The sequence below is a fragment of the Eleutherodactylus coqui genome, chromosome 9 (assembly GCF_035609145.1).
Source record: "Eleutherodactylus coqui strain aEleCoq1 chromosome 9, aEleCoq1.hap1, whole genome shotgun sequence".
Classification (NCBI taxonomy): Eukaryota; Metazoa; Chordata; class Amphibia; order Anura; family Eleutherodactylidae; genus Eleutherodactylus; species Eleutherodactylus coqui.
The window spans coordinates 92,098,745-92,117,962 of NC_089845.1; the positions used below are offsets into that span (position 1 = coordinate 92,098,745).

At 44.1% G+C, this 19,218-nt stretch overlaps 1 protein-coding gene across 1 annotated transcript in view; it reads left to right on the top strand.

Annotated features, from left to right (window-relative positions):
- The window catches only part of LOC136578224 (chloride channel protein C-like), a 211,417-nt gene that overhangs the window by 24,688 nt on the left and 167,511 nt on the right, over window positions 1-19,218 (top strand). Inside the window, exon 3 of the mRNA XM_066578074.1 lies at window positions 17,119-17,277. Coding sequence (XP_066434171.1) covers window positions 17,119-17,277 — 159 coding nt within the window. The remainder of the gene's footprint in view (window positions 1-17,118; window positions 17,278-19,218) is intronic.

The following is a 19,218-nucleotide window of genomic DNA, read 5'->3' on the forward strand; positions in this document are numbered from 1 at the left end:
AGAGGATTTATACTGGCTGAACCTTTCTCTCCTTCTGGAGTTGGTCGAGAGGGATTTGGATGCTTGGTGGCCTTTGCCAATATCGTGGTTTGGGAGGATGCATTCACTTAAAATCAATATTCTACCTAGCATATTGTATTTTTTCAAAATTATTCTCATTCCTTTACCAACTAAGTTTTTAAAGGTCTTTTGATCCCTTTTCATTGACTTTATTTACACTGGTTCCCGAGCTCAGCTATGATATAAATATTTCATACGTTCTAAAGGCACAGGGGGAAGTGGGTCTGCCAGACTTCTCTACATATCATAAGGTGGTGATCTGATCTTATATACTTAACTGATTTCATTATGGAAACTCTAAACAATGCTTCATTGACTGAAAAACTATGGCTACATAAAGCAGATAAGCCTGGGTCTTTAGGGGAGTTTCTTTTGCTTTCTGTTATTTTTCAATTTTAGGATTCACAGGCCTTAAAACTGGAATTTATCACCTTTTCGGGTTCTTTAGTTCCAATGTTTAACAATTCAGAGTTTCATATGGAGATTGGGTCAGGGGATATTCTTGGCCTTTCAAGGGCAAGTCGAGGGGTACGTAGTTTTCTAATGCTCAGCTCTCTAGCTTTATCGCTTCTCTAGGTCCTATCGCTCAGGTCTCTAGGGACCCTACTCCCTTTGAATCTTTTGTGTATCTTGTGCCCCCCCTCCCTCCTCCTTCTCTTTTGGCGTCTCTCTTCCATGGCCTGCTTCGGTGATCATCAGGATCTCTTACCTCACTGCTTTTTCTATGGGCTTGGGAAGCAGAACTGCAGCGTTCTTTCTCCAGCAGCTCCTGGGCGAGGACATTTACCTTGGTACATATTTTCTCTTTCTATATAAGAAAAGAATTTCAAATTACTTTCCCGGTGGTATTGCACACCTTCGTATCTTCACTCCATATAGTCAGAATGTTCTCCAGTGTACTGAAGATGTGAAGTGGAGGAAGAAGGCATGATGGCCCATATTTGGTGGCAGTGTTCCTGGGTTAAGCCCTTTTGGGAGTCCATTGATGAGTTGTACCATAGGACGTGTGGCTCTGCTTCCTGTTGGCCATCCTCTCTATGGTCCTTGGTAAGATCTTGCTCTTGAAGAAGGGCTTATTACAATTTTTATTCAGGCGCATGTTTGGTTTTTCCATGATACTGGAGGTCCCCCATTACCTTTTCCATTCAGGAATTGCGGGATACATTTGAGGACTTGAACCACATAGAGGAGCTCATTGCAGTGGATTCTGGTTTACATGATGAAAACTTTTGGGATATGGCATACTTGGCTGATATTTCAAGAATCTCTGTCCTTTACAGAGTGGTTGCATTGTTGTGAATCCCAATACAGCCCACCACTCCCCCTACTTTTTTTCTCTTTTCTTTTCTTACCCTCTTTCTTTCTCTGTGTTCTGCCCTAGTGGTCCTTGTGGTCTGGTGCCTGCATTGGTTATGTGTGTATTGTTTATTCTGTTGCTTTTCTATAAAATTCTTATTTTGAAAATATCAAATGTATATCCCGTTTTCTTGGAACCTGACTTTGGCTTCTACTTATCATGTCTGATATATATCTTGCCTTTTTATTTAATGGTTTAATGTGTTGCAATAACCATAAAAGGGTGCATTAGGTAGATATTAGGCCATCTGTGTGCCTAAAATAATTCTACACTATCTATGAGTTAGCACAGATTTCTGGCATAATTTATAGTTAAATCTGTTGGGCCAAGGCAGTCCTGAAAAGTCAGGCACACTTTCTTTTAAAGCTGGCATTAGTGCTGAAAATTTTAAAAAGTCACAGTTTTTTTCATGCATAGGCAATGTTTATGCTAAATTTTGCAACTTTTTTTATACTCCGTTTATGCTGATAAATCCCCTCCTAAGTGTATAAAAAGTAATAAAAAATTTGTAAGTCTGCGTATAAGGTTGTCGAAGGAAGACGTGCAGGGAGGAGGTCTGCAGTGCGAGCAGCTGAAGCAAGTGTTTCTCTTCAGGGAAGCTAGGATTCACCAGCTCCCTAGTCTTGCGGGCAGTGTGGAGGAGTAAGGTTCAAAACCGTTCCACTAAAACAGTACGTGTCTCTTGCTCTGAGTGAAGTGCCGAAATACTGTGCTCTTCACCTCTGCTTAATCTGCATCATTGATACATCCTTGCATATTTCCACTGTTATGTCTAAGGTATGTGTCTCTTGCCTAGATTGAATACTGCTCATATTTTGTGCATCTTTGGTGCATCCTCCCCCATATAGTATCATCATCCGCTTCTATGTCCAGTTTTAGTTTGGAGGTGTTGTTTATGTAAGCAAGCCGTAAAACCTCTGCGCAGGTCACTAGCTAGTCCCTTAATAAAGCCTAATTAAACTAGTCCCTCCCAGCTGTTGGCTATTGCTTGGTTTTAAAAGTAGTTTTCATTCACTGACACATGTGGCAGTAAACGTATGAGGCTGTTACCTGGATGAAGTGTGACCATGATGAAGTGTACCTTTATGCAGTTAAACATGGCAGTTTGACAGAGCAAGAGACAGGTATGCCGCTAAAAATGTCTAAAAACTCTGCACTTTCTGACCATCACTACTACTGTAGTCTCTATTCTTAGCTTTAGGGCCCGTTCAGACGAGCGTATGCGCTAATGCGCGCGTTTGAACGTGCGCACAGAAATGCGCGTGAACGAAGGTCCGTGCTTTACATATGCGTGTTAGTAAATGTGATGTTGGCTGCATGGAGCGCACGTAGATGCGCTTCATACCTTGAGCTGTATCAGCATCCCAGCCAATATACACGGCGCCAGTATTTTAAGTATTGATAGTTGTGAGACAGACGATTTCTTTGGCGCCCCAGCGAACTTTGGATTACTAAGTTTCTTCCTTTATATAACAGGCTGCACATCGTTTATTGGTGTTTACAACCAAACACATCCGGAACACAACATGGAGTGCTTTATACAAAGGGAAAGACACAAAAGCATTTAGCTTTAGCATAAAAAAAAAAAAAAATTTACATTGCTGTCTATTGTGTCATTCACACGACCGGACTCGCGTGCAGCGTATCCCATAGGAGCCAATGTAAAGAGCAGCGCAGTACGGATCAAACAGCCACGCATGTCCTTTATTCGTTGCTGCGCGCGTTCGCACGCACTAAAAACACGCCCATGTGAACACTTTATAGGAAATCCATAGTTTTACATAGGAGCGCAGTTTTGTGCGCGCGTATATGCGCGCGAAAACACGCTCGTCTGAACGGGCCCTTACTGTTTTCTTTCAAACTTACCTCCAACGCCCTCCTCTGGTGCATTCTATCCATATCAACCCCTCTCTCCTTTCTTCACCTATTCACAGCTCACACGCACTCTTCACTTTCCTAAGACACCTCAATCTCCCTGAAGCCACAATGAAACATAACTATCACCTTCATAAATCCCCTACCCACTTTCTCACCCTTGCTATCCTGCTGTTACTACCGTGTTTCCCCAAAAATAAGACAGTGGCCTATATTAATTTTTGTTCAAAAAGGTTTAACTTTTTTACATGTATAGCTGCCTGGACACTATTTAAAATAGACTTTTTTATTTAACAGTTAGCAGGGCGTAATTTTGGAGTAGGGCTTATATTTCAAGCATCTTCAAAAAGCCTGAAAAATCATTTTGCATCCTCAAAAATTCTGGAAAATCATGCTATGTCCTATTTTCAGAGCATGTCTTATTTTCAGGGAAACAGGGTAGCAGCAGGGGATATTTCTCCCAATCCTTGCCCACCTTCTAGTGCTCCTAACTTTTGCCTTTAACCTGCCCCACTGAGACACCCTTCTAGCCCAACCCCTAGTCCGTGCATGCCCTCCCCAGTTTCCTTTAATGTGCACTCTGGAATTGCCAGTTGGCATGCAACAAACTCCCCACCATCCATGACTTTTTCACTGCTAAATCCCTTAACCTGCTAGCTCTCACAGAAACATGGATGCAGTGCCTACCTTGCTGCATTGTCTTACAATGGCCTGCAGTTCTTCCATACCCTAAAACCGAAAAAAACAGGCATGGTGGAGGAGTAGGTGCTTTTCTCATCCCGCAATGCACCTTCCAGGTCATCCTCCCGGTACCCTCACTCACTTTCCCATCGTTCGAGGTAGATGTCCTGCGACTTTTCTGTCCACTGTCCATGCAAGTAGCAGTTATCTACCACCTCCCAGGTCCTCCTTGCTTGTTTCTGGATCAGTATGCCGCCTGGCTCCCCCACTTCCTCTCATGTGAAATCCCAACCCTCATCCTAGGAGACTTTAGCATCCCCACCGCATGAGGAAGGCCATTAAGGCCGAAACGTTGCTCCTTTCTGTAATGGGCAATAAAGAAGTCTTTGGACTTTTGCACATCTGTCTATGCTGCCGGTCATTGCTTTCTATGCACGTATATTTGGAACCTTTCTGGTTTTTGGTTCTGATCCGGCTTTTGCATTCACTGGCCTGACCCTGGTGAGGGTATACTTTGTGCTGCTTGTGGGACTCATCATATCTTTAACATCCCCACCAATGACCGTAACTCCCCATCTGCCTCTCAGCTTCTATTTCTTTACCTCCTCCCTTGGTCTCTCTCAACTCACTGCCTCTCCCACTCATAGGGATGGCAATATTCTTGATCTAGTCTTCCTCTGTCTCTGCTCTGCTTCCAACTTCACTAACTCCCCTCTCCTGCTCTCAGACCATAACTCCCTCTGTTTCTCTATCAAGGTCTCTAGCATCTCTCCAGACCCTCCTACCTACCGTACATACAGGAACCTTCAGGCTGTTTACACCCATAACTTTGCTGAGTCTCTACAGTCCTTTCTGTCCCTTATCTCTCTCCTCTCCTGCCCCAACCTGGCTGCTGCACATTACACCACCACTCTCAAATATGCCCTGGATAAAGCCGCACTCCCTATGACCCAAGCCATCCAGTGCAGACCGCGGCAACCATGGCTCACGCCTCAAATGTGCTTCATCCGGCGGTGCTCTAGATGTGGAGAAAGTCCCAAAAGTCCACAGACGTTTTCCACTCCAAGTTCATGCTCAGAACCTACAACCTAGCCCTCCACCATGCCAAACAAGTCTACTTCACCTCTCTCATCTCCTCACTATCTCACAACCCTAAACAACTCTTTGCTACTTTTCACTCCCTTCGTAGCCCAAAATCGCAGCTCCCAGTGATGGATCTCAGTGCTGAAGAGCTGGCTGCCTACTTCAAAAAGAAAATCGACAACATCCCACAGGAAATAACCTCCCAATCCCAGACTAGCCCTGACCCTAGTCTCGTCAGTATTGCATCTAGTTCCTGCTCACTGTCTGTACTCAGACCAACAACAGAGGAAGAAGTCTCCAGATTGCTTTCCTCTGCTTGTCCCACCACCTGCGCTAGCGATTTTTCCCTCACACCTCCTCCGGTCCCTCTTCCTGCTGGTCATCTCCCACTTCACCACTATATTCAACCTCTCTCTGACCTTTGGCATCTTCCTCTCCTCATTCAAACCTGCTGTCATACCCTCACTGCTAAAGAAACCAACTCTTGACTCCTGTGATGCTGCCAACTACCGACCTATCTCAAATCTCCCCTTCATCTCCAAGCTATTAGAACGCCTGGTTTACTCCCCTCTTATAAGCTATTTCTCAGAAAACTCTCTTCTCGACCTCCTACACTCTGGCTTCTGCCCTCTACACTCAACAGATACCGCCCTAAATAAAGTGTCAAATGACCTCCTGAAGGCTAAATTGAGGGGCGATTACTCCCTACTAATCCTCCTCGATCTCTCTGCAGCATTTGACACTGTTGACCAGAAACTCCTCCTCAGTATGCTTCGCTCCATTGCACTATAGGTCACAGCTCTCTCCTGGTTCTCTTCCTACCTATTTAATCGCTCTTTCAGTGTCTCCTTTTTCTGGCTCAACTGCCCCCTCCCCTTTCCCTTGTTGTTGGGATCCCCCAGGGCTCGGGCCTCGGACCCCTCCTCTTCTCCAATGTACACAGCCCCTACTGGACAAACCATCAGGAGATTTGGCTTACAGTACCATCTCTGTGCTGATGACACCCAGTTATACACCTCTTCCCATGACATCACAGCACCATTTCTCCAGAACGCCACCGACTGTCTGTCCACTGTCTCTAACACTATGTCCTCTCTCTACCTAAAAGTGAACCACTCAAAAACTGACCACCTTCTGTTTCCGCCCTCTACTAACCAACCTCATCCTGACATCTCCATGTCAGTGTGTGGCACCACCATAACTCCCAGACAGCACGCCCACTGCCTTGGAGTTATATTTGATTCCAATCTGTCCTTTACCCCCTATATCCAATCTCTGACCCGAAGATCTCAGCTGCACCTCAAGAACATTGCAAGAATCCACCCTTTTCTCACTGTGGACACGCTAAAAACACTCATTGTTACCCTCATCCACTCTCGGCTCGATTACTGCAACTTGCTGCTGATCATCCTCCCTTACACCAGACTGGCCCCTCTCCAATCCATCCTGAATGCAGCAGCCAGGCCCATGTTCCTGTCCAGCCACTACTTGGACGCCTCTGCCCTGTGCCTGTCACTGTACTGGCTGCCCGTCAAATACAGAATTCAATTTAAACTCACCACCCTCATCCACAAAGCCCTCCACAGCACTGTCCTACATTGCTTTGCTCATCTTAATTCACCACCCAACCCGCGCCTTTCATTCTACTAAGGAAATCAGACTAAGTGCCCCTTTAATTCGAACTTCTCATTCCCGCCTCCAAGACTTCCCCAGAGCTGCACCAGTCCTCTGGAACGCGCTACCCAAAACTATCTGGGTGATCACTGACACACAAAATTTCAGGCGTTCTCTAAAAACGCACCTCTTCACGGAGGCATACCATGTCCCCTAAACCAAACCCTCTTTACTCCACCTGATAACATGCTCCCTGTCCCACAGACTGCAATCCCTGCTAGCCGTAATCAACCGCTCCCTCCAGTCTTACCAATTCAGCCACTATATGGCCCAATTTGACTATTGTCTATGTGTATCACTTTCCACCTCGCCATACCGTGCACATCTCTAGCCCCTTTACCTTATGTATCACCCCATTATTTGTAGTATGTAAGCTCATTGGAGGAGGACCCTCACCCCTGCTGTTGCCATCAATTGATTACTTCATGTAGTTGTGGTTTTGTTTTTATTCTCCCTGTCTAGTAAGTGCTGCGGAATACGTTGATGCTATATAACTAAATATTATTATTATTAATATCGCCTGCATTGTTCACAAAAAAATGCTGCAAAAATCATTCTCTAGCCAAACACATTAAAAAGTTATAGTTGTTGTTAATCTAACACATAGTAGATAGACACACACACAGACCGGCTAAGCCTTGTCTGTGCCTAAAAGCCCAAAGTCTCCCAGATCTGAATGATAAATATTACAGAGCACTATACAGAAATATATCTCCAAAGTGTCCTGTTTGATTGAGCCTGACCTACTGTAACATAGCACACCTATAGCATGTCACTGGCATGTTACAGGACTTCTACAGAAAACTCGGCAGGCTGCGTCAAGTTATTTTAAAATCTCTGACTACTTTGATTTCCTGGAAAGGATTATATTTTTTCCTACTATGATTGATGTCATAGGATTGTTAACAAAGCCTGTAGGCGAAAAGTAAGTATGTGCCTGAGGTCGCGGCTTTAGGTCACCACAGGGAGCAAATGCTTTAAAGTAGAGATTATTATTCCAACATCAAACCCTGATATAGAATACTGGTGCTCAGGCTCAGCATGACTGACAGCATAGCATAGACTAAACAATAATGATATACTATATACTCTATATTTTACACTGCTGTTTTGTCTCTCTCTGCCTTACTCTGTATTGTCTCATTTTTCCAGGATTATTTCTTTTTCCTGTTTGCTAGGTTATGTGGGGAGTTTTATTGTAAAAAAAAAAACACTGTTGGCATTAACTAAAATGCATAGATTATACTATGAAAACATTATTTGGTATTGTTTGTAATTTTTACAGCATATTTACTGATCAGCCATAACATTAACACCATTGAGGTGAATATAACATTGTTTTTTATGACAATGACACCTTGTCACCAAAGGGTGGCATATACAAGACAACACGTGCACAGTTTATGTATTTTTTATAACTATTTTTACTAAGTTTTATAAATAGTACAAATTACAATAACTAAAGATATTTCACAGCATATTGAAGAAAGGCATGTGACAATCAGAATGACTTTCCTGTATAGTCATACAATTCTCCATCATTGTATCAAGCCAACTAGGACTGGTATATTGCATTATACTATAGAGAGACTTTTGAAGTGGAAGTAGGTTAAATCACGTCACTTCCATTATCGTCTCATGTTGCTATGAAATATTCCTAAACTTAAACTAACTAACTAACTTACTGGGCACCAAGGTCGCTCTACCACTCGCTGCACTCGATATTATACATGAATATTGGTGTTCTAAATTGAAAATTTGCCTGATTTTGGTATGAAGTTTGTATCACAACTAGAGATGAGCGAACACGTTCGGCCCCGCCCCTTTTTCGCCCGAACACCGAACTTTGCGAACACCTCGGTGTTCGGGCGAAAAAGTTCGGGGGCCGCCGTGGCAGCGCGGGGGGGTGCGGCGGGGAGCGGGGGGGAGAGGGAGAGAGAGAGGGCTCCCCCCTGTTCCCCGCTACTGCCGCCCGCGCCGCCGCGCATCTCCCCGCCCCCCGGCGGCACCCGGACACTTACGCGCGAACACTCCAGTGTTCGCTAAAGCCGGTGTCCGGGTGCGGATGTGTCCGTTACGGACACGTTCGCTCATCTCTAATCACAACCTCCAGTAAGCTATCTATCACTGTTCGTTGGTTTTCTTCTGCTCTTTCTTAGTCTATTCTTAATTTACCCAACTAACAAAGCAAAATGCAAACAGTAAAAAATTGTGCACTCACAGGGGAGTCATGCAAAGTTCAGCCTGAAATAGCTTCAAAAATATTCAGGATAAGTAAAGCAAGAAACCTGCTGGATTACTTCCCCTGCATAGTTAAACTTACAACCGATGTACCATCAGCAGGAGGCAGCTTCTGTGACCATATCCCCCTCCTTCAAAGTACGTTTCTTGCTTTGCTGATCCTGAATGTTTTTAAGGCTATTTCAGGCTGAACTTTTCTTGGCTCCCCTAGAATTTTTTACCAGGTTAGTCCTCACTTTTTCTCTGAGGCGCTTTCCCTAAACTGTACTATAATCTACCCAACTGGTTTGCGCCATGCAATTTAATGTACCATGAGGTATCCTTGAATGAGATCTGGGCACTTGCGGCCCCTAGGAACCCACACACCCAGGCTTGGATGCATACACATGCCACCACCAACACGACAACTGGACAGGATAAGAAGACACATAGAGCCAAAATCACACCATATAGCAGCCAATATGCAAACACGACTAGCAAATGTTAATTCTATAAATGCCAGGTATTTAGTGACATTTTGGCCAAAATATGGAAGCTAGCGGGTCTCATCATAGCTCCCGGCAATACCACTAGACCCTACACTAACCAGGAGTCCAGCGATATAACCAGACAAAACAGAGAACAGAGAAAGCTGACCACACCCACACCTGGAAAGACAGCTTTTATGTTTCTGACCTGGAGTGATTGGCTGACTGGAGACATACACACCCAAGCAGCACAATCCCAACACCTGAGCAGGAAAGCCCCAGGGAACCTGTAGTACAACAGATCTCAGGAGACAGACGTGACAATATGTTTGTGAGTTTTGGAGTTAGCAGTTGTGATAATGAGTATCCATTCAGTCGCATCCGACCCTGAATCACTCCATGGATCAATGTTCTCCATGCATTCCTGTCTTTCACCGCTTCTTTCAGTCCCACGTGTCCAAAAAAAGAAAAGTTGTAGCCATTGTATTATTAGGCAACGTTTTCTTACTGTAACAGTAGCATGGATCAAATGTCTTGATTGTAGTTCAGCAGAGAGAAAAGGGAATATAAAAACCTGGGGTGTCAATGATAATAAGATTTTTTTGACCTTGTGTATTAGTAGTCTTCTCTCTGTGCAATATATCTGAGTTTCGGGACAGCTCCATAAGCTATGGAACATGTTTGTTTTTGGCTTGTTACATTTAGGGCAGGCCAACTACAGTTTATTCTTGAGGTTTATGTTTTGTAAGCAAGAGAAATGGGAAAGTGTATTGCAGCATTCAAGGAGCAGGCCACAGCCTAGGAGACAGTGGGATAAAGTTTGAGCCCTGTCATGGTGGCTCTACCATCTCCCACCCGAAGGGTAACCAGTGACACGTCCAAGGGGCTGCGGACAGGCTATTATACAGGGGATCCCAATGATGGATTACCTTAATCCTTTGTGTCACACGTGAAGCCATCGTTCCATCCTCTGTGTTGAATCCAGTAGTTGGTAATAAAGAGTCCACACACAGGGATTTAACTTTCTGAGCCAAACTGGGAATGGTCGGTGAAGCTTGTTTACTTGAAAATAACTTGATGATACACGCCAGCAGGAAAACAGTGCAAAACCGTCAAAGTGGTGTGACAGGGAGGATTCACGGAAGGATACGAGAAGACCACAGTCCTGTTATTTGTTGGTCCTGATCCCGGCAACACACTCTCTTCTCTCCAACTCTCTACTGGTCGACACTCACATTTGGAAAAAGGGATGCGCTACATGGCAGTTCCTCATTCTCCCTCTCTTAGCATTGAAGGGGTACTTTCACATCTCCTGAGTACAGCAAGCCCAAAGCAGGCTGTAGATTCCATTCAGCCTCTTCTTTTCTGGGCCACACAGGCTGAAGGTGCCTGTGTGGTCCCCTTGCAGCACTTCTAACACTTCTCTCTCTTGCAAGCCCAGAACAGAACTCTTGCAATCACATATATCAAGCATGGTCAGGTGACCACCAACTCACAACATAAAATGATACATTTCCAGACAGACATCTCACATACGAGACAATTAACCCTTTGAGTGCTGCAGCTATGCAATACACACCAATCATGCAACACAGAAGACACTGACATTACAGTGGATAAATGCATACACACTATTATGGAGGGGACCCATTGTTCTGGGCCACTACAGTTTCCCCTACTTAAAACAAGCCGACCCCGGCGCCTCCTAAGCAGAGTGTAAGATCCAGAACAGACTAGTCTTCAGTGTTCTACACAAGTACATCTAGCGGAACATCTACACAGTCGCTGAGTGTGCAAGGCGGAACCTGTAAACACAACTAACCCTTCGGTTGCTACTTAGAGCTTACCCATCAAAGTTTACCTAGACTACTTTAAGACTTTACTTTCCATGAAAAGCATTAATTTATGACAGCGTGTGCAGAAGTGGTATGGCCAAACCACTGAAAACTGTTAAGTTGGACGAAATCCAAGATACATTAACATTGCTATTGGGCACTATTACATAACTCTTCTCCCCAAAGACAAAAGAAGAAATGCAACTCACTGTAGCTAGACAAAGAATAGAGAAGGGTTGACTGGTAGGACTGAATACAGGATAAGTGGCATGATCATCACTTTCCCGGAAAATTATCTGATGGAGGGCAGTAACCTTATGTAAATACTCCCAACTGAGCTGACTAAAGATAAAGATGTAAATTGTGGATGCCTCCCCTGGGACAGACAGAAGCACATGCTGGCACACTGAAGTGGAGTAGCACAACTTGCTGATAAAAAACCCCTATCTTATTTGCATATAATTATTCAAAACAGGCACTCATTATAAATCCAACACCTTTACTACTCAGACTTGCATTACCCTCCTGCACATTTTCTTAAACATATGAATGTTGCAATGACATTTTCAAATAATAAATCAATAAAAATGACATTTGCAAACATTACACAACTGTACTATGAAAAAGGGGACGCTAATTTTCAAGTCCTCTTTGGGGCTAAACTGAGAGAAATAAAGTCCAGGAAAAAAGGACAAAAAGAAAAGTCTCACATTACGGAAGTCTTTTTAACACCAAGTAACTTTCCTTAACACTGGTGGGCCCTACGGTTCTTCAGTTTCAGATTCTGTACTGAACCCAGTGGAAGTGGGCATGCTGCTCCAAGAACTAACGCCAATAGAAGAACGAAGGGACGGGCTTTGACATAGAAAGGCCCTTACTTCAGCCTCCCCAACTTATTCTGTGTCCTGGGATTGCTGAAGCGACTCAGGAAAGTCAAAAGGCCTCTGTACTGTGGGTCCCTGCGTGGAACTGTAACTCCTCAGAAGAAATCCTGAAGGAGGATCGCGGGCCACAACATAAGGCAGTGGTGGAGCATTTGGAGACAATCTCTCTGGGCGACAAGCAGGCTCACGCAGAAAGGTGAAAGCAAAGTTCTGGTCACCGTACACCTTAACAAACGGTAACAGACAGGTCAGTAACAAGTCTCTGACTTCCCGGTTGAGGTAGTGAATTAGAATCCACAGAAGATAGCAACTCTCTACCATACCCGCCTCAGTCTGGTATTGTTGCAGCCTCCGTGGCGTGATTCCTGGCAAGGAGTAATAAGCGGGAGTTGGCTGTTCCTATTCACTAGACTCCAAAGTAGCAAGCTCTCTCACAAGAGGAGCAGTGTAGAAGGACATTTTCTCTCCTTCTTGAGTCTGCTGAGACAGGTTTAGTGGTTCGTTGGAAGTAGAGAAAGTCACCTCCTCTGGGCGGTTCCCAGCTGCAGACTGTTGCTTCGCAGTAGGTATGACTTCCCCCCTACTTTTTCCTCAGCCCTGGCTGGAACAGCTTGGTGGGAAATTTTCGCAAGCTGAAAACTTGTTAACGAAGAACATGAGGGCTGGGCGACATTTTGACTCTTAGTGCAGACAAAGTCCACATTAGTAGTTGGTTGCTCACTATGCAAGGTGGGCAATTCAACACAGTCTAATAACACAACAAAGTCCTTCTTTAACTTGTAACATATCCTTGCTACTTATAAACTGGGGTCTTCTTTCTGCATTTATGGCAAATAATTTGGTTTTTCACCACTCTGGTAAATGTCCTTAGGCTCAGAGGAACCATGATCGTGTTTACTTTAATTCCTGGAGGCTCAGAGGAACCACAACCATGTCCTGATACTTGTTACAGGCTCAGAGGGTTGGACGTATCTAGTCCTCAACTATTTAAAGTAACTTAGAGGATCAGAAGCATCTTGTTCTGAACTTGTAGAAAATCTCAGCCTCCATTTAGCTGAGACACGGGAAAAAATCTTCTGCGACTGAAAAAATGGTGGGAAAGCATTTTTTTGGCGGTTTCTTGAGAACAGGCACATAGGATTCATCCTGTTCGTGATGCTAAAATAGCTCCACCCTGCAGCATCTGAGGAGTGGGCCCCAGCCTAGGAGACAGCAGGGTAGAGTTTGAGCCCTGTCACGGTGGCTCTACCATCTCCCACCCGAAGGGTAACTGGTGACATATCCAAGGGTCGTGGGCAGGCTATTAAACAAGGGAACCCCATGATGGATTACCTTAATCCTTTGTGTCACATGTGAAGCCATCGCTCCATCCTCTGCCAATCAGGAGGCTGGAATCCGCACATGTGACGGGGCGGAGCTACGCAATGACGAGTAGAAGGGGGCGGAGCCAGAATGCTGCGGCTGCCGGACAGACCCGAAGGCAGAAGACCCTTCTGCGCAAGCGCGTCTAATCGGGCGATTAGACGCTGAAGTTAGACGGAGCCATGGAGACGGGGACACCAGCGCAGGGAAGGTAAGTGAATAACTTCTGTATGGCTCATATTTAATGCACAATGTATATTACAAAGTGCATTAATATGGCCATACAGAAGTGCTTAACCCCACTTGCTTTCGCGAGACAACCCCTTTAATGGCTATGATAGAAATGGTGTCAGAAGAATCTACACCAGTGCATTGCAGCTTCCTTTGTGTGTGCCTGAGTAGGCACAGATTGGTCAGAATGTCCGTACTGACCCTTGCCCACTGTCTAATATACCTAAAATGGGCATGAAAGCATCAGACCTAAACCTTCCAGCAATTAAAGAAGGTACACAATTTGTAGAAAAAAAATCAAGCCCCTAGAAGGAGGAATTGTTTTCCTACTAAACTCAGCATGCAGTTACAGGCAGATATGCAAATCATTACAGTTGTGGTGTGATTAGATAAACAGTCTTGCCACCAGAGGCTCTAAAAGTTGATCCGCTCTCAGAAGCTACTTGTGTGTAGGTGGACCTCTTTTTCCACTTGTGTGGTGCATTTTCAGATCGGGTGCATTATTGAATTGTGAGAAGCTGGATAGACATATCAACAAACTGCCCACCACCTGGGCTGTTCTGATCAGGCTGTTAAGAGGTCTTGGATGCATGAAGTCACACACACAAGACGACAGGGCTCAGGACTAGAGTTGAGCGAACGTACTCTGTTGAGCTTGATGCTTGTTCGAGTATTAGCGTACTCGATGATGCTCGTTACTCGAATGAACATCAAATCGTGTTCGACCCCGCCCCAGCTTTTGGCTCCTCCCCACTGTGACGTGCCTGTTTGCCCCCCCCCCCCCCCCCCACCGCGACGCAGCGCACGTCATTTAAAATTTTTTGTTTGGCAGGAGAGAGAGAGAAAAAAAAAGCTCGGGACCCGGCGTCCCACATACAAAAATGCTTGACTCTCCCATTGTAGTCAATGGGGTTCGTTACTCAAGTAGAGCTCTCAAATTTTACGAAAAGCTCGACGAATAATGCGGACCCGAGCATTTGGGTGCTCGCTCATCTCTACTCAGGACGCCCTCGACAGACCACAAGAAGCTCCAACTAGCAGATTGTCTGCATTCTAGAAACAGATGGCACTATCATTATAGGCATTTATGTGTTAAGGAACCATTTCCAGGCCTGTACCATCTCTGCCTGCAGGGAAGACAGTGTCATTATCTTCTGTAATATTAGGCCCCCTGCACAGGAGTAGGTTTGAAGTGCAGAATCCGCAATCGTCTCCCGAATGGACGATCTACGGCATTCCACACCAATTCATAATAACATTGTATGCTTGGCTGAAAAAAGACAAATGTCCATCCAGTTCAGCCTGTGTTCCCTCCCCCCCAAAGCCCAATTGTTGATCCAGAGGATGGCAAAAAAAACCCCAATGAGGCAGAAACCAATTAACCCTTGATCTGGGGAAAAAAATTCCTTCCTGACCCCATAATGGCAGTCAGAATAATCCCTGGATGAACATTTGAGATCACAACCCTCCTGGTTATTTAATTTCTATATCCTGTAATGCCATACTGCTCTAAAAAGATGTCTAGTCCCCTTTTAAATTCCTCTATTGATTTTGCCATGACCACACCCTCAGACAGAGAGTTCCACAGTCTCACTGCTCTTACAGTAAAGAACCCCCTTCTATGTTGGTGATGAAACCTTCTTTCCTCTAGACGTAGAGGATGCCCTCTTGTTACAGTCATAGTCCTGGGTAAAAGCAGATCATGGGAAAGATCATTGCATTGTCCCCTAATGTATTTATACATAGTTATTTGGTCACCTTTTAAGAGTCTTTTTCTAGGGTGAATAATCCCAATCTGGCTTCTCGCATTCCAATAATGCGCTCCCTCTCAAACTCTGTTAACTAGGTGAAATCTCTGCGATTGCATTGTAGAGGCGTCTAGTGGTCAACAAGCTCTACACAAGTGGTGCAAGAGGTCCGCTACACACAAGTAGCCTCGAAGAGTCTTTTTATAGGCCAAGGGTGGACCCACTTTTAGGGCCTCAAGTGGCAAGACCGCTCATCTTGTAATGCCACAACTCTAATCATTTGTATATCTGCCTGAGGGCTTAGTCACATGGGCTCATCTGCGCCCGTGTTACTGCAGGTAGAAGACGGACGCATTTCAGGACGGACGTCTCTCTGCATCGTTGAAAGAAAGAACATGTGACCGGCTTCATGGCCGGTCATGTGTTCTTTTTTCAGCGCTTTGGGGAGTCGTCTGTCCTGAAGTACGGCCATCTTTTTCCTGCAGTAAGGACTCAGTCACACGGGCGCATCGGCGTCCGTGTACGGGTGCTGATGCGCCCGTGTGACTAAGCCCTGAGATGTAACTGCATGCCGAGTTTCGCAGCAAAAGGACATCTTCTTGGCTTGATTTTTTTTTCAAAGAGTGTACATTATCATCAAGTGATTATTATTTGCCGCAAAGAACTGTAAAAAAGAATCCATTACAAAAATATAATTGTATCAGAAATACAATTATCCAGATTGACTTTGTTCCTGACTCTTTTTTACACCCTCTTCATTGTAATGCCAGGATATGCTAAGTCCCTTTTGTAGCTCATCTCTCTGGGTATATGAGAATTGTTCAACATTCCCATTTCTAACATAAAATTTGAAAAGAAGATTTCTAAACTAGAGAATGTTTTCTTTTTAATATTCTTTTAAAATTCTGAAATTGTGTCCCCCACCACTGTCAACCTATGCAACCCCCTATCTTTTGTCCTGCCCCTGTGAGTAATCCATGTTTATTGACTACCTTCAATAGCAAACTATTGCTAATTTTAAGGTGCATTCAAATGTATCTGAACTGCAGCGGATTTTGTTGCATATTTCACCCTTTTAATTAAAGTCAAATTGAAGGGTTGAGATCTGCACCAAAATCCACAAAAAAAAAAAAATCAGAAGCAAATCAGCAATGTGTGAACACACCCTTAATCTGGTTTGAAAAACAAAATACTAAAAGAGATCTCACACTTTGACTGTCTAATTGGAAGTATATCAGCTTGCAGTGAGTACATCTAATTAAAGGTCACATCTGACATAACACACTAATTATCTTACTAATAACTATTTTATATTAAAAGTATCAAACCCTGATCAAGATAAAACAGAAAATGAGTGGTGTGTCTAGTAACGAAAACAAATGTAGCCAATCCCTGTGATGGGCAAAACTTACTTATCGGTTTATTGCATGACTGAGGTTCTTCTTCAGTTGTCCATCTAGGCAACTGGGACTTCGTAGTGTTCCTTCCTTGGTGGTGACAAGCGGGTTCTCTCTCCTAATCATCTAGCTATTTTATTGTCATTACTGGGATCAGAACAAGTACTAATATTTTTTTTGATTGCGTTGATGGGATTAAGAAAATTATGTCTTTGAAATCCAGTAGAAAACAGAAGGAAAAAACAGACAGTGTGGAAGATGGAACAAACCACAGACAGCCCTCCAAGGCGAGGAAGGTCCTCTCCGAGACACATGAAAGCCTGGACTACTTACCTTCTCATAGTGAAGCCTATAAAACATGGCGAAAACTGAAGCCCCACAGGTAAGGTCAATACTACTGTTAGCTAAAGTAGAAATGTCTCCAATATCATTGTAGGATTCTTATTACATACACTGTTTTAATGCCACAAAGGTGATTTAGGATGGTTTCATTCAGGTTTCTTGGATGAAACCATGAATTCTGTGAGGGGCAATTTTTGTGGGAGTTTTTCCATGCAGTCCTTTGAGCCAAAGTCAGAAGTGGATTCAGTAGAAATGAAAAGTCCGTCCTTTACATTTCCTATTTTTTAATCCACTTCTGGCTTTGGCCATGTGAAACTACAATAAAGACGAAGCAGCATCTTCCTCTACTGCATATTTTCTGCTTCTCATCAATACTTTCATGGTAACCATTCAACTTCTATGTTACATTGGCAAACTCAAATTCATGTTAAAAAACAGACTTTTGGTTTTTGTTTACTGTTAATTTGGTGACAAAATTCTTTGTGACCATACAAGTTCTGGCCAAAATAGTAAAATATCAATATTAGATTTTTCTAAAAAAACAAGCTAAAATTGTTCCTAGATAACTTGATGGAGGCCAAGTCTTCGCTATAACTAGATCTACTTATAAATATTAGTTATTTGATATAAAAATTGTTGAGTTGACTTGGTTGCCTTTTCCAATCTTGCTATAGAGTCATCAACTTAGCTTCATTATAATTTTATTCATATAGCCCCTATAGTCCTCATGCCCTGGGCCTATGGACATCATGGAAGTGGTCCTACACGCTAGACTTCTTTTATTGTTCTCTGGGATAGCCCCATTTATATAAGAAAACACAGAGAAACTCATCTATTAAAACTATGTAACAGAAAGACTGTCCTTGTTGCCCACAACGACCAATCAGAGCTTAGCTTTCTTTTTTTGAGAGCAGTTTACGAAATGAAAGCTAAGGCCTGATTGGGCATTAAGGTACAGTCTTACTGTTAGGGTAGGTTCATGTAGTGAAATCCACTACATTTCCGCATGAAAAACAGAGTCAACATCCGTATTATTGGTGCATATTTTGACTCAACATTACTTTGGATTTCAGCGTTTGCAGCGCTCTTCTCACCTCCAAAATACTACCTGTACCCAGAGCGCAGCATACACCTGAGAGCTGCTATTAAGTACTGCCACCAGTCATATGATGTGGAAGTGGCATCACATGAACGCCAGCAGCAGCGCTCAGTAGTAGTTCCCGATGTGTGCTGCACTCCGAAATGGGCAGTTTTGGGAAGTGAAAGGAGCGCTGCACAAGCCCGAAACTGCAGCTGATTTTGAGTCAAAATCTGCATCAAGAGTACGGATTTTGACTCTGTTTTTGATGTGGAAATGCTTCAGGTTTTGCAGTGGAATATTCGCTGTGGAAAATCTGCAGCATTTCCAATACATGTGAATATAGCCTTAGACAGTTTGATAAGTGAAGCCCACTGCACTTGCTGTGGGCTTCATTTCCCTTCAGAGGATATGTTGATTAGAGATGAGCGAATGTACTCGTTTCGAGTACTTACGCACCCGAGTACCACCATTTTCGAGTACTTCAGTACTCGGGTGAAAAGATTCGGGGGGCGCCAGGGGGGCGGGGAGAGGCGTGGCGGTGCGGGGGGTAGCAGCGGGGAACAGGAGGGTGCCCTCTCTCTCTCCCTCTCCCCTCCACTCCCCACTGCTACCCCCCGTGCCGCCACGGCGCCCCCCGAATTTTTTCGCCCGAGTACGGAAGTACTCGGAAATCACGGTATTCGGGCGAAAAAGGGGCGTGGCCGAGCACGTTCGCTCATCTCTAATGTTGATACATGGCGGATTTGCTGCTGACTTTTTACAGCAGAAAATCCACAACAAATCCGCAGTAACTAGTCCACACCAAATGATACAGATTTTGATGTGGATTTTGGTTCAAATTGTAACATATTTTACTTTTTCCAATGATGGAGTGAAATCTGCCCCAAAATCCGCATCAAA